At 39.9% G+C, this 21,872-nt stretch overlaps 1 protein-coding gene across 4 annotated transcripts in view; it reads left to right on the top strand.

Moving 5' to 3' along the window:
* LOC134802787 (acyl-CoA-binding domain-containing protein 5) overlaps window positions 1-21,872 on the top strand; it is a 57,283-nt gene that overhangs the window by 13,574 nt on the left and 21,837 nt on the right. For all 4 annotated transcript variants that reach the window (XM_063775499.1, XM_063775497.1, XM_063775498.1 and 1 more), the window contains exons 2-3: window positions 17,116-17,227; window positions 19,804-19,885. In XM_063775499.1, the coding sequence (XP_063631569.1) occupies window positions 17,116-17,227; window positions 19,804-19,885 (194 nt within the window). The remainder of the gene's footprint in view (window positions 1-17,115; window positions 17,228-19,803; window positions 19,886-21,872) is intronic.

The raw sequence follows: 21,872 nt of genomic DNA, 5'->3' as shown, positions 1-21,872 counted from the left end.
AGTGGTTTAGTTGCATGGTTGATTGGTACCGGTCACCACCTTCCGGATCCATCATCAGACCCTCAGTACTACCTTGTGTCAAAGATCTTGTTGCGACAAATCAAACGAGCCCAAACACGAAGTGGTTCAGTTACATGGTAGACTGGTACCCGTGGCCACCTTCCAGCTCCATCATCAGATCCTGAGTACTATCTTGTGTCCAAGGTCTTGTTGAGACGAATCAAACGAACCTAAACACGAAGTGGTTTAGTTGCATGGTTGATTGGTACCGGTGACCACCTTCCGGCTCCAACATCAGACCCTGAGTACTATCTTGTGTCAAAGATCTTATAGAAACGAATAAAACGAGCCTAAACACGAAGTGGTTTAGTGGCATGGTTGATTGGTACCGGTGACCACCTGCCGGCTCCATCATCAGACCCTGAGTACTATCTTGTGTCAAAGATCTTGTTGAGACGAATCAAACGAGCCTAAACACGAAGTGGTTTAGTTGCATGGTTGATTGGTACCGGTGACCACCTTCCGGCTCCATCATCAGACCCTGAGTATTATCTTGTGCCAAAGATCTTGTTGAGACGAATCAAACGAGCCCAAACACGAAGTGGTTTAGTTGCAGGGTTGATTGGTACCGGTGACCACCTTCCAGCTCCATCATCAGACCCTGAGTACTATCTTAAGTCAAAGATCTTGTTGAGACGAATAAAACGAGCCTAAACACGAAGTGGTTTAGTTGCATTGTTGATTGGTACTGGTGACCACCTTCCGGCTCCATCATCAGACCCTGAGTACTATCTTAAGTCAAAGATCTTGTTGAGCCGAATCAAACGAGCCCAAACACGAAGTGGTTTAGTTGCATGGTTGATTGGTACCGGTGACCACCTTCCGGCTCCATCATCAGACCCTGAGTACTATCTTGTGTCAAAGATCTTGTTGAGATGAATAAAACGAGCCTAAACACGAAGTGGTTTAGTTGCATGGTTGATTGGTACCGGTGACCACCTTCCGGCTCCATCATCAGACCCTGAGTACTATCTTGAGTCAAATAAATACATATAGAATGTCAGGTCGTTTCAAATATTTTTAATCCTGTCCGGTAGTTTATTAAACTGTACCATTATAAATTATAATACTATAAAAACAGTGCTAGGATCAAAGTCTCTCGTTGCGGTTTACACGCACACAGTATAGCGTTTTACACGGCGCCCGCCGCACACAATGATAAAAAACCTCGTCGTCGCCGTTGAAAATGTGCGGAGCCGACCGACACACGTCCTGCCTCTACAAGCTCTGCCGCGGCACTGAGCTGGCGCAGCGCGCGTTATCGGTAATATAGAGTAGTTTTCAAAAAATTGCCAAAAAATTATAGTAGAATTTCATAAACACTAATGTATACCAACAGTATAAGCAAAGGTTGCAGATTGCTTGAGTATGAAAATGACTTCGATATTAAGTAGATTTTCGTAGGAATTGACACTTGTTTCGGAGAGAAAATCGAGTTCGTTTTACTTTGATTTTCTCTTTCTCAAAGGTATGTAGGAAAAATATAGTTTGATATGCCTAAAGTACAGGGTATTAGTAATACAAAATAGCCAGGTTTAGCAGAGTAAAATTCTCAACATTTCCAAATAAGAGCTCGCCATTCAGTGCTTCACGGGGTTTTTCGGAAACGACCATCAGAAAAAAAATCATTACTAATTTAATAAGTCCTTTTTCTAATATTTACAACGCTATTTATAAAGATAAGAAGACGCTTTTACTGGAACAAGTACTCATTGTTTCTAATAATGAGCGCAAAGTCCTGAATTTCGTCGACTAGTATCATCAATTTTGCATTATTTCGACTTTTCTTGTAAGAGCGCTCTTAATTATTTAATGTCGATACATACAAATACATTCATCAATATACATGACACTGTCTGCTTATTTAAAATTTTACGTTTAGGTTGGCTACATCATGATTTCAAGAAAAACTGGCCTGTCTGTCTGTCACCAGGCTGTATCTCACGAACCGTGACAGTTGAAATTTTCACAGATGATGTATTTCTGTTGCCGCTATAACAACGAATACTAAAAACAGAATAAAATAAATATTTAAGTGGGGCTCCCATACAACAAACGTGATTTTTATTGCCGTTTTTCGCATAATGGTACGGAACCCTTCGTGCGCGAGTCCTACTCGCACTTGGCCGGTTTTTATAGAAATACTAACGTTTTTAAAACATCGAAAACATCGTGAGGAAACCGGACTTATCCCAATAAGGCCTAGTATCCCGTCTGGGTTGGAAGGTCAGATGGCAGTCGCTTTCGTAAAAACTAGTCCCTACGTCAATTCTTGGGATTAATTGTCAAGCGGACCCCAGGCTCCCATGAGCCGTGGCAAAATGCCGGGATAACGCGAGGAAGAAGACTAACGTTTTTAAAACAGATGACAGTCGTTTTTGATCGTTAACCACCGGCTCACCTTGGCAGTCCATGCAATATTGCAGCCAGAGTAATTTGGATATAAATACTGCAAGGTTAACCGCTAAAGCTGCCTTTTACTGCAGCTTATCTAGGTTTTTAAGGCCTGTGCATACCGAGTCACATGATAAAATAATTAGAGATGCAACGGATAGTTGTTTGGCCGGATACCGGATACCGGATATTCGGCCTGACCATCGGCCGAATATCCGGTATCCGGCCGCCGAATATTCGGCCAGCGGAATTATACCAACATTTCGGTTATTCAGGCGCGCATTCTGCAGTTTTGACCTGTTTTTTAGTGAACGTTCGCGCGGACACATTTCTAGGTTAGAAATGAGTGCGCGTGCAAGTCAGTGGAATGTTTAAATTGTATTGTTTTAAAATAATAAACAAGAACGATTATGACCGTGTCTGTTTCTTAAATCCAATTTGTTTACTCCAAAATCAAGCATTGTTACTATCCGGTATCCGGCCGTTTAGTAGGTCACTATCCGGTATCCGGCCGATAGTAAAATATTGGCCGGATATGCCGGATACCGGATAGTAACCGAATATCCGGTGCATCTCTAAAAATAATAGTATTACTGTACAGAAAGGAAACTTGCTACAAAACCATTGAAGGTTGGATCCTATTGAAGTGGTATACGCGTGCCTCCGTGAGGGACAAAACATACGCAATGCGACACTATGATTGGTTGAATTTATTTGTTACCCACCATAATCCATACTAAATTTACGGTGGGGAACAAATAAAACGTGAGACTGTGACAAGGACAAACAATAATCGCGCTTTCTCTGCTACTCCTACTGAAAGATACGTAAGACTATCCCGTTCTGTCAGTTATCTCCACCATTCATGCCCAATCCAGTTTAATACTAGATTCATGTGTTAGTATAATGTTTTTTTTTTATATTTAAAAATAAGTATTAATTAGAGTCAAGTGGGGTTAAAATCACACGTGGCTAAAAATAAGACAAGATATGTGTATCATAAAAAAAAGACTTAAAAAAAACCTTACTGTACGCATAGGCCCTTGTATCACGTGGCGTAACATAACTATTGCATAGCACCATAACGCGGTATAATGCTCCCGTCACGCTCTTGATTCATAACCGCGTACGTAACAACGTAATCTTGCGGATTGTATCATTTTGTGGTCGGCTCGACTGTTCTGAATGGACCTTCGGAGTTTCTAATAGCAAACTATTGAGATGGAAAACTGATTTAGGTCATTTAGGTTACAAAAAAAACATTTTTCACACTTCATAATGGTCCATACACGTTAGCTTTCCTTCTCTTCATAAGTTGAAGGAAGTTGCTGTGTTTTTATGTTGTTTTTTGGGGTTCCGTACCCAAAGGGTAAAAACGGGACCCTATTACTAAGACTCCGCTGTCCGTCTGTCCGTCCGTCTGTCTGTCACCAGGCTTTAACTCAAGAACTGTGGCACGGCCTGCTTAAATGAAAAACCCGGTTAATTGACACAACGTTGCCGGTCCCTTGAGATTTCAATTATCTAGGTTTCACTGTAGTTACGACGAAATTTGAGCATGCATGGAGGCAAGCAGTTTGACGTAAACCCTTTCTAAGTGGCCCTTTCTAATGCTCGCAAGTAACGAAAGTAAGTTCGGGAAGTTTCACTTTTGTGGCGTTACGGACGCTTATAATGTTTACCATTTTTAGGGTTCCTATTACTAAGACTCCACTGCCTGTCTGTCTGTCACCAGGCTGTATCTCATGAATCGTGATATTTTCAGTATTTGTTGTTATAGCGGCAACAGAAATACATCATGGTTCAGACAGACGGACAGCGGAGTCTTAGTAATAGGGGTTTTTACCCACTGGGTACGGAACCCTAAAAATTACTCATGATGTAACCATGGCAACGAGCAAAGTTCATTGCCCAACTAGAAACTAGATTTCATAATCGAAGGGAAGCCGCCATTTTGCCGATTAATGTAAACCATTCTTCCGAAGTTTCCGAACGCACCCGTTCTGTTTGTCGGGCACAAGTATATTATAAGAAGGCCTAGGTACCGCGAACGACGTTCGACGTGTTGCCTCTCTATCGCACTTGTAAATTTGTACGTAAGTGGGACAGGGAGGCAACAATTCGAACGTGGTAGGCCCTAAGGACGCTAAGGACGAAGAATTTCCTACAACGACCCGCTTTTTAAGGTTCCGTACCCACAGGGTAAAAACGCGGGACCCTATTACTAAGACTCCACTGTCCGTCTGTCTGTATGTCACGTATGTCATGAACCGTGATACTGATATCTAGACAGTTGAAATTTTCACCGTCTTAAACTACGCTGAGGCCCTTGGGCACATAAGAATTTGGGGCCATACCATACCATAAGGGCACACGGGGGTGCTCAGGGCCCCCATCCTCAGGGGGCCCCGAAGGACAGACAGTAACAGTATATTTGATTACCCATAATAAATAGATGTTATAATTCGCTTTCTTTACTTTCCAAAAGGGCCCCAAATTCTTAGGTGCCCAAGGGCCGCAGCATAGCTTAAGACGGCGCTGCAACGATGGTCAGTTGGCTAGGCCCCCCGTGCATCTTACAAATAGAGTAAACATTCTCTCGGACTTTTTCCCCGCGCTTGCATAATGGTAATGGCTTGTGTTAGTGTTGCGTTGAAGTTTCGCAACCGAGTCGCGACTCCCAAGGTTAACAAATATGGCGTTATCGTTACAAGAACCAAGAACACCTCTTATATCTTACGTTGTATATAAATAAAACATGGCCAAGTGCGAGTCGGACTCGCACACACACGAAGGGTTCCGTGCCATTATCTATAAAAACGGTCACCCATCCAAGTACTGACCCCGCCCGACGTTGCTTAACTTCGGTCAAAAATCACGTTTGTTGTATGGGAGCCCCACTTAAATCTTTATTTTATTCTGTTTTTAGTATTTGTTGTTATGACAGACGGACGGACGGACGGACAGCGGAGTCTTAGTAATAGGGTCCCGTTTTACCCTTTGGGTACGGAACCCTAAAAACTGGCTAAGTGCGAGTTGGACTCGCGCACGAAGGGTTCCATTAGGGCTCATTTTGACGATGCGAGAACTCGCATGCGAGTTTCATTACATTACGGGTTTTGTTCGGTCGGTTGAATTGAATGTAACCAACAGTCCGATATGTAACTAAAATTCGCGGGCCATCTAAATCAGCCCTTACGCAAAAAACGGCAAAAAAAATCACGTTTATTGTATGGGAGCCCCACTTATATATTTATTATATTCTGTTTTTAGCATTTGTTGTTATAGCGGCAACAGAAATACATCATCTGTGAAAATTTCAACTGTCTAGCTATCACGGTTCGTGAGATACAGCCTGGTGACGGACAGACGAACGGACAGCGGAGTCTGTTTTTACACTTTTTACCCTTTGGGAATGGAACTACGGAACCCTAAAAATGCCACTAGTTCAGCGGTGTCACTCACGAATTCGAGCCAATCGTGTAGTCGAACGCAACTAGTTGCGACCAATCGCGCGCGTGATGCGAACTCATCGACCAATCGCGTTGTAGCGGTGTCACACCGCTATACGGGCCCCATTCACGCCCCATTCTTATTGCCCGTAAGGCCAGCCAGATATACGTCAATGGCAATAAACAACTCCTTGGTCATATGAAACTGAGACAATCGATGTGAAAAGACATTTTTCCTTAAGGTTATGTCAAAGTGACCTCCCCGGTAATCGAACCTGGCCTCGCCGCCAGCTGGCGGTTCCCATGGCCCGGTCAATTAGCCTACACTTACTATCAATTCATACCTACACAATACTTAGAGCATTTTTTTTAATTATTAATTTGGAGATCCAACAGCTATGACACTAACATAGAAATTGTAGTAGACACGAAGCCAATTATAGGAACTCACAGGTAGTGACAATAATACTAAACTAACAGGCTCCAATTTCACCACGGTGACAGGTGCGACAATTGTAAAACATCACTGTTGCTGACGTCACAGGCATCCATGGGCTACGGTTACCGCTTACCACCGGGCGGGCCGTATTCCTGTTTGCCACCATCATTGTTTTATTAAAAAAAACTTTATTATATCGGAAAAAAACAGATATTTCTCTTGCTAAGTTTATGACAATTGTCACAAGAAACACTACAATTGTCACGAAATTCCGACATATAACTCATTACCTGTCAAGAATTACCTACAATTCTTCTAAATCTTGACAATTGTCAGAAACATCGCAAAAGAAATATCTGTTTTTTTCCGATATAATAAAGTTTTTTTTAAATAATACAATGATGGTGGCAAACATGAATACGGCCCGCCCGATGGTAAGTGGTAACCGTAGCCCATGGATGCCTGTGACGTCAGCAACAGTGATTTTACAATTGTCGCACCTGTCACCGTGGCGAAATTGGGGCCAGGTACTATACTTATATTAAGGTTACGCACTATCACAATCACATATGTGAACAAATCCAGTACACATTATATCTACTTACTAAGTATAATTTGAAAGTAATATAGTACCTGGAGACGTCATCGCTGTCATTTTCTGTACGAAACAGTCTGCCGATTTTTGCGGGGGAGGGGACGTCAAATGTATTGCTATTTCTACATGATTTGTACGTAACGTACAAATAGCCATGTCAGTCCATAAAAAAGTTTGCACAATTGTGCAAGTTTTTCGGCAGAGGTAAGCTCTTAAAGGCGACTCCAGTTAGTAAATGCTCTAAGACACAATATTATTAGAAGTATTAGAACAAATTAAATTGTTTTCAGAAAACAGTTTTGTGGTTTTTATTTCAAGTAGACCAGTGGTGGGCAATGTACGGCCCGCGGGCCATCTGCGGCCCGCGAATGGATTTTATCCGGCCCGCCGCCGGTCCTATGAAATAATTAGTATGTGGCATTAGCCCACGATTATCAATTTATCACAAACAAAATAAATTTTGGCTACAATTCTGGCCCTCCACTTAAATTTTCTAAACTTTCTGGCCCCCCATGAAGAAAGTTTGCCCACCACTGAAGTAGACACTACTATATAAATTATAAACTGAAATAAATGTCATATACTAAGGAAAAGTGACCAAGGCCTCCAGTGCCCCAGGCTGGAATCGAACCAGCGTCCTCTGCTGTCGCGGCAGGTGCCTGTGCCGCTGTGCCATTCGGCCACCGGGCGTATATATACCACTTGCACGTCTGTGTTATAAAAATGTGCTGCAGAGTTATCTTGGTCTTACTCTAGGCAGGGGTGCGAAACTCCTGACTTCGGTCAAACTCGGCTCCGCTCGGCTCAGCATTGCTCCGAGCAATTATTAGGGTTGGCAGTTTGGCACCACTTGACTTCCTTTTGCGTGCATGACCACAGATAAGATAATCACTTGATTTTTGACAACCCTAAATAGACGAAAGGGATAGCGCCATATATTAGAAAGAGACAGCATGTTTCGACCCTGAACCGCTGTCAAACTTTGTTTTTGTAGGAAGTTTCCTTTCTGTACGGTAGTACTATTAATTATTCTGTGCTCTAGGTACCTAATATAAAAAAAACCGGACAAGTGCGAGTCGGACTCGCCCACCGAGGGTTCCGTACTTTTTAGTATTTGTTGTTATAGCGGCAACACAAATACATCATCTGTGTAAATTTCAACTGTCTAGCTATCACGGTTCGTGAGATACAGCCTGGTGACAGACGGACGGACGGACGGACAGCGGAGTGTTAGTAATAGGGTCCCGTTTTACCCTTTGGGTACGGAACCCTAATGACAAGAAATCTTACTACTATTCGCATATTTGCTAATTACAGTAAATATTCTCATCTACAGTCTACTGCAATTGAGCACGCAGCTTGCGAAAGTCTAGTCTTACACATAAAAACAATTAAATGCAGTCACTTCGTATGGAAATTTCCATTTTCAATGCTTTCAAGTACAACTTCAAGAAGTTTAAACAAAGCGGCTCACCGGCTGTATAATAAACATGCGGTAAGCAGTTGTTTTTTTGTTTAATCCTTTGGCAGGCGTGGCTCACTCCGCGATTTCGTCGCTTTGCTACAGGTAGCTAAAAGTACATCCGTTCCGCCCCAATTTTGGGGAAAGCCATAAGCCGCGCGTGGCGCTGTCGCCACCAAGCGGCCATATCTGTGTTGATCGTAACACACACGGTTTTTTAGAGAGTGAGTCTTCTGGACCTAGTACTATTATTTATTCTGTGCCTTTGTCTCAAAGACGCGCGAGGCGACAGCCCAATTTTGACGACCGGTCTGGCCCAGTAGTGACCCTGCCTATGAAGCCGATGGTCCCGGGTTCGAATCCTGGTAATGGCATTTATTTGTATGATGATACAGATATTTGTTCCTGAGTCATGGTTGTTTTCTATGTATTTATATATTATATATATCGTTGTCTGAGTACCCACAACACAAGCCTTCTTGAGCTTACCGTGGGGCTTAGTCAATTTGTTTAAAAATGTCCTATAATATTTATTTATTATTTATTTATTTATAATTGTGGTATAGTATAAGGAAACAGATGAGATTATTTAGTTAGTAGCAAACGGACCATTAGATAGAGCGCCTGTGTTTAATTTAAATACCCCTCTATCCCTCTCGTCACCTCATGGCGACCGTGACAGGATCAATTATATCTAAAAATATTTTCTCTAAGGCATAAGTTGCGGTGGTCGTCACCACCATAGGCTCTTTTGTGTGCCTTGAATGTTTCATTTTTAGGGTTCCGTACCCAAAGGGTAAAACGGGACCCTATTACTAAGACTCCGCTGTCCGTCCGTCCGTCCGTCTGTCACCAGGCTGTATCTCGTGATCTGTGATAGCTAGACAGCTGCAATTTTCACAGATGATGTATTTCTGTTGCCGCTATAACAACAAATACTAAAAACAGAATAAAATAAAGACTTAAGTGGGGCTCCCATACAACAAACGTGATTTTTGACCGAAGTTAAGCAACGCCGGGCGGGGTCAGTACTTGGATGGGTGACCGTTTTTATAGATAATGGTACGGAACCCTTCGTGTGCGAGTCCGACTCGCACTTGGCCGGTTTTTTGACATTTTTACATGTTCGAACAAACTCTGTTACGTCTCTATCGATTCCTGGCCAGTAAAATTTCCTTTTAATATTATATATTTGACATGTTTCGCACCCCAGCATGGCCACTGGCAGGCAAAATATGATAGTCATTTAGTATATGTTTAATATCTCTTTCACTCTCTACTCTCGTAACTCCTCTCAACACTAAAATCTTAGGCCCTTCATATTTATTTTTACATTGTATTTCATTTAACAATTGCATTTCTTCGTGCATTTCCGACAAGGTTCACGATGACGAGCCGTGCACGATAGGCGTGTAGGGCTTGCAATTCGAATATTCGAATATGTCGAATATATTTGATATTCGAATATTCGGCTGCTCAGGTTTCGAATATTCGAATATTTTTTATTACTAGAAAAAATCTATTTTCATCCGCTATAGTTACAGTTTCTGTGTGTTTTGCCGGGTATTTACAGTGAATGAGGAACGGTAGGTACCCAAATGGGAAGGAAATAATCGGCTCGATTCGGAAAATGAATTAGATTTCTACTAGACTTCAACAAGTTACAATACGGATAATTTAAAGATATTTGTAAGATAGATATGTCAAATTTGACGTTACCGCGATTCTGGAGGTCCTCTTGAACGATTTCGACAAGTTATGACTTAGATATCCAAGTCACATCTAGTATCTAGTCGATATCTAATGTAGATCTTGTTGATCTCTAAATCGTCTCAAGATCTTGTGATTATCTCGAAATCCGAATAGGCCTGAATGTTTTTACTGTATTCCTCTCGATAGGCTTCGTGAATACAGTTAAACCTAACTCAATTTCAACGAAAATGAAATCAAAAAGTATGTTTTATTACGGCGCGGCTAATGTTGTTTCAAGCAACGTTACGTAAGTTTTAAGATAAAGGGTCATTCTGTTTATTGAGTACAAGCGTACCTTAAGCGAATATTCGATGTCTAAACCTTGCCCTTTATCGCAATTCGCAAATTTGATCATACCAAACCTACCGAACTTGGGAATCTAACCATGCACCTTTAGCTAACGAATAATCCACCCAGTATTACAGTCAGCCAACTTTTTCCCTTAAATATTCCAATACCAATTATACCTATAACTTATAGACGACCATTAGGAATCAAAACTAAACTTGACAAGAGAAATAAAGTCAATAAAGATTCAAAATACAATGGAATTAAAGGGCATTTTACAGGCCTCTTAACGACTAGAAGTTAATTTAAATCAGAAAATGATTAGTGATTACTTACTAAAACGTTTTCTCTCTTACATACGTGTTTAGATGGTTAAAGTTATATTAATTCACATAACGACGCATTTATAATAAAAAGTTTTATCTAGAAAACATCTAATTTTTGCGTTTTACTTGCTTTTATAAACGTGGGCATCTCAGAGTAGGATGATAAAATCTAGTCAATTAAGTGGATTTCTGCCAAATATCATTAATTTTAGCAATATGTGAAAAAAGATTTTGAATAAAACGATAATAAACCGATTTTTCGTTCCTTTTCTTATTTAAAAAAAATATTCGAATAATTATTCGAATATTCGAATATCTCGCCATTCGAATACCTGAAAGTTTCGAATATTTGCAATCCCTATAGGCGTGGCGTTCAAAGGGTTAACCGACATATTATTATATTATATTACTTAGCTATTATAGACAAGGGGAAGGTGCGGGCGCCGTATGCCTGCCGCCCGCACCTTCCCCGCCACCCTTAGTCGTCCTACCCCGTCGCCCCCGTACCGCGCAGGCGAGGACTCATTTAAACGGTCGGACTATAGAGTCACATATTTTTGCGTTCTTGGAAGAGTAACATATTATTGCAGGTGACTGTACCTATTGTATACAATGGTGGTGATATAATCAAGCTTTTCAATATATTTTAAGTTTTAAATGCCGGCTCTCATTGTTATAATAGTGCTTCATAAAGTTTCATAACTGCTGTGTCTAATCACTTTTATATCCCATTTTCCGTGTTTATAACTTGAAAAGAAAACAATATAACATTTAATCATTAATTGTGTTTATACTGCACATAATTTTATTGTTATTTTAAGTGTAGTCATTACACAACATACAGTTAAAGCACCATACACTTTGCAGACAGTAATGGAGGCCGATTCTCGCGCGTTTGTCCAGTCACCTGTCAAAAAAAAACAACGGGTTGCACTCCGGGAGTGAAAAACTGAAAACTGAGTTTTCACTTCAAAAATTTTATTAACAGGGCCATTTAGTGCAAAATGTCTGTAGTACTATGTATAATTGAAGTTAACGCCATCTAGCGTTATTTCGTCGCATTATTTGAAACCCCTAAGCACATCACTGTTAGTACTCGAGTTATATTAGTACCTACCACTCTACCAGTTAGACTAGTTAGAGGGAAACTCACTAGATGGGGACTCCCTCTGGTCGCATAACAAACCACTTTTGTCATATTTTTAATTGGCATAACACTTTATTCATAAAATTGTAAGTCATAAAAATCTTTAGTCAGAATTATTCCTGAGCATAACTGGGTTTTTGTCATAAATGAGTTATGACATATTTTTTATAGTTTAATTTAATTCGCATAACATTTTAAGTCATCTGCTTGATATCCATAATTGTCGTTCGAAGTATTGCAGTGCATAGTATTAATATAGACATAAAAAAATAAGTCATATTTGTAGTGGTCATAATGTTTTTTTCATAAATGTTACAAAGCATGAATAATAAATATGTACCTATGGTTGTGACCCACCTATGAAGCAAATATTACTTTAGTCATAATCATAACCACAGAACGACCGTATAAAAGAAGAGATCCAAGGAGAGGAGCCCCCTCCTCCCTAGGAGAAACGGTTTTATAAAAGAAATTAATCATAGATATGAGATTTATTCGAATAGTAGGTAGGTTAGGTTCGTTAGGTTTCTTTAGATGCCCGAAGGGCAAACTACGCAGAAATAGGAGCCCCGCGTGAGCGGGGCTCCGTCGAATTGTTTTTGGACGGAGATTAGGGCTATCAATAACTAAGTATGCCTTAAACCATTATGGTTGAAAATTATTATGCTACAAAACGTTATACGTAAAAACATTATAAGTATCGATAAATATGCTTTTAGCTGGTATGACATCTGATTCATTATAATTAAAACCTATATGCACAAAAAATATATGACAACTGCTGAGTATGTCCTCAAATATTATGGCTAAAAATGTATGACACAATATAATATGACTTTTCATTTGTATGCGCAATGATGATTATGACACAAGTTGTTATGCGCAACAAAGATATGACTTAAAATTGTATGCAACCCAATATGGACCCCACTAGATGGCATTTAAATCAATAAAGAAAAACTCAATGACTTTGTAACAGTTTTTCGATCAGGTCACGTGTCCGTCTTACGGTCACGTGACACCTGTTACGAGTTTAACATTTTTTCTCCATCACAAAAAATGCACAACGCCGCTAATGAAGTTTTCACTTCAAAAATTAGATGTTTCTTACATTTTGGCTGGTCCATTTACTATGGGAGGGTACTTTTTTTGCGATTTCGCGGTTTTTCCCGTAACTTCCATAGTTAAAGTTGCTCAGTATAATCCCAAAACCTCCCTGGCAACGGGAATGCATTTATTTTTCAGCCACCGTGATATATTTATAAATTTTATAATTTTGTATATTTTTGGTTTTGGGCAGGGGTCGGAAACCGGTATTTGCTCCATACAAAAATACCGGTATTATTACGTTCTTTTTCGTTCTTTGGTTTATTATTTCATTTTTAATGGGACAACTTAATAATACAAAGTTGTTACCTAAATATATGATTCAGTCCTATGTAAAGAGCATAAAATAATTAAAAATTTTGGGCTATTTCGGGGTTTAAAAAAAATACCGGTTCCGAGCCCTGGTTTTGGGTGTTTGTGAACTCGACTAAGTATAAGTACTAGCCGGTTTGAACCCGCGACCTCCCAACTGAAGGCTACCAGCGCTTTCTTCTTTTCTTGCTGTTGCTGTCAGTACATCTTCGTACATGTTTTGTGATCGTCTTTTATCTTATCTGTCAAATCAAATTGTTAAAACAGAGTTGGACCATGTAAATCTTGGCGCTGTCATAAAATTTCTAACACACTGCCATTCAACATTACGACAGGCTCGAGAACTAACACTATTGTGTTATCGCATTTAGTATACCTAACTCTATGCCTACCTACCTGACCTGACCTACCTCTCGCGTCCCTATGACAAGTCTTCAAGTCTTATTTGGATGGGCTTAATAGGGAATATTACGCAAAACTCTGCGTAGAGGGCGTCACTAGCACAGCCAGACGTACGAAAGGGTTTTTTGCCCGAGCTGAAACGGAGACGCTTCTCTTGCGTTTCGCGTTCGCTCGGTCAAAAAGATTCGTCAATAGACATTGTTTATATTTTTTCTAACAATGATATACTTGATACTCTTACAGACTCGATTTTGTTTAATTATTTGGAACCCTGAGACTTTCCAAACTCCCACTTTCTTATAGTTAGTCTCTGTGTGGTACTTGTACAGTCGCCTGCAGTAATATGTTACACAAAGAAGGCCGCAAAAATATCTGACACGATCTTATTTGTAGAGCCATAAGAGCGTGTCACATATTTTTGCGGCCTTGGAAGAGTAACATATTATCGCAGGTGACTGTACGCATAAGTTATGTGTGTACACTTTTTGTTGACTTTACTACACTGAAAGTCGGCAAACCACAAGTGATTTGTCTACATATTTAAAGTCTAAACACAAGAACATTGGAACGGGTAATTTTCTATGAATATTCTCAGGCAACGAGTACAATGCAAACTTGCGGTTCTCTTATTGCAAAATTTGTGAGCGGGAAAGACGAACTCTTACTTACACATACATTGATGTATATTTAGACATGTTGTGTGGACATTTGTAACGGTAGAAGCTACACAATCTACACATCCCAATATTCAGCACACTCAAAGTGATGTACTCCAAAAGTCCATATATCAGCCTGTACCATGAGTCACTGACAGTGTCAAAACTGACATATACGCTAACGTGTACGTAATTTACTTTTTATGCATCTAGCTCGTCCCGCATATTAGTGCGAGTGAATAGTAAGTTATGTTCTCGGTAGCGTTTATGTCGATGCCAAACTGGTGGTAGCCACACAAAAGCCTAAGAAGACTAAAACTCATGGAAACCAAGGTCTAACCGTAACCCAAATCGTAAGAAACCTTAAAAGTTTATCTAATTTTATCTATGGTACGTGAGTGTAAGATTGTCCATCGTTATCACAATAGTTACAATTTGGTGCCGTGACCAGGATATATTTATGTATAATTACAGATTTCCCTTTGGAAGCGCTGGTGGCCTAGCGGTAAGAGCGTGCGACTTTCAATCCGGAGGTCGCGGGTTAAAACCCCGGCTCGTACCAATGAGTTTTTCGGAACTTATGTACGAAATATCATTTGATATTTACCAGTCGCTTTTCGGTGAAGGAAAATATCGTGAGGAAACCGGACTAATCTCAATAAGGCCTAGTTTACCCTCTGGATTAAAAAACTAGTGCCTACGCCAATTCTTGAGATTAGCTGCCAATCGGACCACAGGCTCCCATGAGCCGTGGCAAAATGCCAAGACAACGCGAGGAAGATAATGATTGATGAATTAAAGATTTACCTTTCATTAACTCTGCCCTGCTTATCGTATGTGCAGTACTTGCATGAAAAACATCGTTTAAATAAAGAACTTATTCAAAGAGAACAAGATAAACAATTGCATGACTTTTCAGCTGCGATTACTGCATATGTTGATATCAGGGCAGAACTAGTTTTGTTAAAATCCAATACAGTGAAGTTTGAGAGTTGACTCCCGTTAGGCGGTGTCCGGTCATTGCCATTGCATTCAGCCTCGTTAGCTCGTTACAGTTAATCAAAATATTTGATAATTAGCTCCATGTATTAATAGATATGGGTTAAAGTGCCCTCGTGTTATCGAGGCAACGTCCTGTTATCGCTCTAGCAATTAAATAGATAAGCAACATTGATAATTCTTAATCCGGATGAAAAATATTTACCTAGACACTTTCAGTGTTATTTTAAACGTCAAACTTCTATGATATTATAGAATAGAATAGAATATAATTTATTCGTAAGCACAAACAAACGAGACAATACATAATATAAAAGAAAACACAAAATAAGATTAAAGTGCCATGAAATGGCCCCATCTCAGCATGTTGCTGGTGGCTTCCAGCGCTGATCTTCCGATGAGACCATCAAGTGAGAAGAATCACGGAAGGTAACAGACAAGAAGAAAAAGACATAAAAGTAACATACAGTAAACAAATAGTTAAATGAGATTTATGAGTATTATGACGTATAAATAACACTTGCACTGCGTGTGCTATCAAAATCGTTGCAAACTTATCTTGGTCTAACTCTACCTTCTATGTTTGCAAAATATTAAATTAAACAGTTTCAATATTATTCTATTTATGTTACACTTAGAACATTATGTGTTTAAACAACATTATATATTTATATATACCATTGTATGCAAACATTGTGCATATGTTTGCCAATATTGAAGCTCGATAACCTATGTCCTCATTCTTTACATACATGTTTACCAGTGAGTATTTATGTTAATGATAATTTTTATCTCTTATATAACATTTAAATAAGTGTATTATACTCGTAAGCTTTTAGACTTGCACAAAAACTTGAAGACCCTGTAGAGTACAACTCGCAAAGGTTGCCATCGGAAAAAATTGAATCTATCTAATTGTTTCCCAATAAAATAAAATAAATAAAAAATAAATAAAACTTTGATCTCTAACAGGTTATTTTAGCGCTGAGTCTCGTTAAAACTATTAGGGCTCGCGGTAGCGTCCGGGTTTCATGTACCCGTCTCCGGGCCCCGTTCTCGTGTTACACGAAACCGGATTTGTGGCCCGTTCGGAACGGGTAATTAGGGTCCGTGTAATTAAGGTCCGTGTACCCGTGTTACCCGTGTGTCCGGATCCACGGATACAAGGGTCTCGTCGTATAGTGACGATCGGACGCGTTCTTTATAAGAGCGAAGAATGAAAAGTTTATAAAGAACAATAACACATTACCAATAACAAGCAATACGAAAAAAAACAGAACAACAACAACTACATCCGGTGCCGAACGCACTACTACACGGACACGGACTTTGACGGGTTCGTGTAGTTCGGACGCTTAGCACCGCCGGGGCTAAGAACACGGACGCACGGGTTGGCGTGTAGCACGGATATCGGGAGCCCTAGTTAAAACAAGTCGAGTTCTTCAATTTTAGACTCAATAATCTCAGCATTAAGGGGCGTGGCTCACTCCGCGATTTCGTCGCTTTGCAACAGGTAGCTACAAGTACATCCGTTCCACACCAATTTTGGTGGCTAGCCAAGCCGCGCGTGGCGCTGTCGCCACCTAGCGGCCATATCTGTCCTGATAGTAACAGACGCGTTTTGTTAGAGAGTGACTCTTCTGTACCTAGTACTATTATTTATTCTGTGACTAAGCGAAATGTATTGTACCACTTTTATAAATCGCCATCTCCCTTTATTCCAGGATCATACCAGCCCAGCAATGAGCTCATGCTGCGTTTTTACAGCTACTTCAAGCAAGCTACAGAAGGGCCTTGCGACAAACCTAAACCCGGCTTCTGGGACGTCGTTAACAGGTATTGTACTTAACTTGATTGGCGCGATGATCCAAAATGAGTCTTGGCCTCCAACACAAGAGCAAGCCACTTTGATCGGTCCAGAGCGGTATCCCGCCAGCTTTCGCCGACGCCGAGCTCACGGAGATCTGCCTCCACTCTGCCCAACGGTATTTAGGATGACCAACAGGACGGCGTCCAGTTGGTCGACCCAAGTAAGCCCTTTTACACAGGTATTGTAATCTAGATAATTCTGGAATATCTAGAAACTTCCACCATAGAATTAGTAATCGTTTTTTATACAGAATGGCTACCCCGCTTGGAATGGAATTACTTCGCCCTGCTTGACCGAATCTCAGTTTGAATAATAGTCGAAACCACACAGCATTTATTTATTTAATCCTTATTGCACTTAAGAAAACACACTGTACAAAAAGCGAACTTAATGCCATAAGGCAGTCTCTACCAGTCAACCTTTAGGTAAAGCAGATAAGTTTCGGCGAGACGAGTATTAGGTAAAGTCAAACCCATGTTACCCAAGAAAACGATCTATAAAAACCAAGATCTAACCCTAACTGAAATAAATCTCATATACCAAGAAAATGTGCCCAAGGCCTCCAGTGCTCCAGGCTGGAATCGAACCAGCGTCCTATGCTATCTCGGCAGGTGCCTCTGCCATTCGGCCACCGGGCCACAGCGGTATAGGTCGAATTTTTCCAAGAATATGTACTTCTTACTGAAGGCTTATGGCGCCCCCAGGCCATCCCTACAGGCAACTACAGGTAGAACTGTATGGTTCGGACCTTCTACCTGGACCATCTCAGGTGATACCGAGCTAGCGAGAGAGATGGCGTTGCCAATCAATACTATGAGAAGTATTAGAACAAATTAAAATATTTTCTGAAAATAATTTAATTTGTTCTAATACTTCTCATAGTATTAATTGGCACAGGTTATCGTCAGGTCCAAAATCAACTTTGTTTTGAACTAATGGCGTGTCCTGCCAAAGCCGTGCCGCACGCGCATCTGATGTAATAATATACATCTTGTAAGTTATGCGATTCAGCGGCCATTAGTGTCGCAATTATTCATTAGCCGTTAAATGTTACTTTCATATGGTAAATGTTAAGAGCTTGTTACGAGAACATAGAGGTTGCCTAGACTCTTCTCTAACTGACTTAAAAAAGGAGGAGGTTCTCAACCTCGAAATCTTTTGTTTTATTGATTTCTCAAAGACAGTTAGATGGTCATGTATCGTGTTTATTCTATTTTTGTTAAGGGGAAATGGGACGGCTGTTTCTCCATACGAACGTAGACCCCATTTTCCTCTCTGGATATTGACATATATTTACATAATTGGATATCTAAGCCCCTAAATTCGACTTTTTTGATTATTGTATAAATTAGGAGCGAAAAATAGATTTCATACAGTTTTATAAATGCTCCTAACTCTTATAATAATTTAAAATTCGAAAAGCATCAGGGGCATAGCTGTGGTTGATATAGTTACAACAAATTGTGTCAAAATATTTTTAATAATGTTAATACCCATAGAGGAAAATGAAGACTACGTTTGTATGAAAAGGTGATTTCGTAAAACGTATTAGCAAATAGCAATCAACCAGCACAATACAGACTGAGCGGTATTTATTTTCACCTGACATCTTTTTAAAAACAAAGATTTCTCAGAAAAACGTCCTTAATTTGCCATTAACTTTTGACCCGAAACGACGGCTGACTGACGGCTGGTGATGGTGACTCATTTCGCCGTGATTTGGGAAAAACTATGACACAACATTAGCAATTGTATGTTATGTAACAATGTAATAATAAACAAACTCGTCTAGTGTTATTGTTCGTAATATGTAGTCTGTTGTTACTTAAATGTAAACAAGCATTAACGATGTCTGATTTATGTATATATATTATAATCGTATTAATCTTACATAAGCTTCAATCATATTATTAGTCAGTTTTAGAGATGGGCCGAATATGGAGTTTGCCGAATACGAATATTGAGTTTGCCGAATACGAATATTCGGCCGAACGTTCGGTTCAGATCTTACCGAACCGAATATTAGACCAAATTATTCGGTTCATATGTATCATACTAATAAACCATTTGAAAACGTTTAGTTAGTTCCCTAGAAACAAACAGGTCAAAAGGTAAGGAACTCGTAAAGAAATCAACACTCTCTCCAAATAATTAAAACATCCTAAGGCGCAAGTGGCGCACCATCCCACTAATCCGGGGTCAACCGGTTAAACCGTTAACCCAGTGTCAAAAAGTACTTGTAACCATGGTAACTCCAGGTTTAACCGGTTGACCCCGGGTTAGTGGAATGGTGCAAGTGGCGCTAATGGATTCAACATGTTCCATCATGAGTTTTAATGACAACGGGAAAACGTAACCTGATTACCCGATGGAAGAGAGTACCTTCTTGAAAAGTTTTTGCCGAATATTCAGCACTTTGATCGAATACTTCGGCCGAATACGAACATTGGCTAACTTGCCGAATATCGAAAAATTACCGAATATTCGGCCAATCTCTAGTCAGTGTTAAATATGTACCTACTAATGTTTTGTTTACTTTCAGAGCAAAATGGGAATCATGGAACAAGCTCGGCAACATGTCGCAGACAGAGGCGATGCAGGCCTACGTGGACGAACTACATAAGGTATGGATATGGATATTACTTGCCTACTCAAAATATATAGAAATTTTAATAGTTATTTGTTTTACAAGGGGGCAAAGTTGTTGTTTAACCGCTCGCGCTAATATTGATACCCGAGCAAGCGAAAGATTCCAAAATTGAACCACGAGCGTAACGAGTGGTTCAAAAAATGGAATCGTGAGCGTTGCGAGGGTTTCAAAGCACGAAGGTTAAACAAAATTTGCCCCCGAGTGAAACACAAAAATTTTCACCCCATCAACCCGAAGCAAATATTAGATAAATGTAAAATTTCAAACAAAATAAAACCAAATCAAATCCAAATGAATGTAATTAAATATTTATCATCCAAAAATCATTTAAAAGTCCTACCAGCAAAAATATGAAAACAACTCATGTATTTGATTACTTTGCCTCACATGTGAATAAAATGCAACTTTGCTATCAGTTTTTGAAGTTCAAAGTAAGCATTGCCGAGCTGGTGTGGTGAAAAATAAATAGTTAAAGTTAGTTAATGTTAGTATGACTCACGACCGTTTAAATTCTATTAATGTAGTAGGTAGACTTAAACATTTTTGGCAATATTGATCCAATCTAATCTAATTTAATATTAAATAATAAAGTTCCATCGAATGACACTTTACAACATGTTATAATGCTTTCTGTCACTGCCTAAAGTCCCATTTAGACGACACAAGAACCTGCATGCGATTTTCGTTACATTGCTATATTTGGTCGATCGACTGAATTCATTGTACTCTGTAGTTAGCAATATTGTAATGGATTGTAAATATTATATGCAAGTTCTTGAACCGTCTAAATGTGGCTTAAGTATGACGGGGCGGGGGACGGTACAGAGACGGTACCGCGAAACTCGTTCGACGTGTTGCCTCTCTGTCGCACGTGTAAATTCGTACGTAAGTGTGACAGGGAGGCAACACGTCGAATGTGATTCGCGGTAGGCCCTCAGACATGGACAGTATGGACAGCTGAGGCGAATGATACCTCCCTCCATATTTGTGTCCGCATGGATTGCCGCTTACTCGCCCCCCAACTTAACCTTATGTCTGTACCAGGTACAGTCGCCATCAAATATATCGGAGCGGCCGAGGCGCTCACAAATATCTGGACACGCCTCTATTGTCAAGGCGTTAGAGTGCGTGTTCAGATTTGAGCACCTTGCCCGCTCCGATATATCTGATGGCTGTACCAGGCATTATATTGATTAATGGAGTTGACCTTATGTACCAGGCATTATAATGATTGTTTTGCCTGACCTTAACATTCGCCCTTCCAAAGTTTCCTATGCCGGCTGTTGACATAACTACGTTGTTTATTTGCTTTCCGCTTAGCGAAGTTGGGATGCCCTTGTGGTCTGGTTTTTCATTATTTAGTACTTACATTACAACTACGAATGTTTATTTCCATTTTAGCACATAAGTATATGTTACTATTTTATTAACTTAGGTATGTGAATCGGGCCTAGAGACCGTTCTTTGCCTAATGCTATAAAAACTCACGTTAGGGTGACAGGTATAGCAACCCTGTAAAATAAAGCTCACCTCACGGTGTTATTAAATCATTTCACTGGGTGATTACGGGGTCACGGGTCACCCGAATGGCAGAAAGTGACTATGGGAGAAGTTTAGTTTATACTTTTTTAACTGGACGGCATTTCATGTTTTCCAATTATAAACTCTATGGTGTTAGCGAATAGATTCATAATGAACAATCAGATGTAGCGGGTGATCAACATGCGTTAAAACTAGTCTACTGCCGATGGCAATCAATTATGTATTTACTGCCTACGGCTATAGAGATGATAATTAACAAACATGAAAGGGCGCCCTGAAACTTTTTTTTAGGGTGCCTATCGTTTGCGATTTTAAACACAATACTGAATATATTCTTTTGATGAGCTCAGTTCAAAAGATTTAGACTACGAGTATAATCGGGTCCTATTTCTTCTGGTCCTTCCAATTATTTCACAGTC

Source organism: Cydia splendana, chromosome 25 (genome assembly GCF_910591565.1).
Source record: "Cydia splendana chromosome 25, ilCydSple1.2, whole genome shotgun sequence".
NCBI classification, from domain to species: domain Eukaryota; kingdom Metazoa; phylum Arthropoda; class Insecta; order Lepidoptera; family Tortricidae; genus Cydia; species Cydia splendana.
Note: the sequence above shows the minus strand (reverse complement) of the source record. Positions and strands in the feature narration are given on the sequence as shown.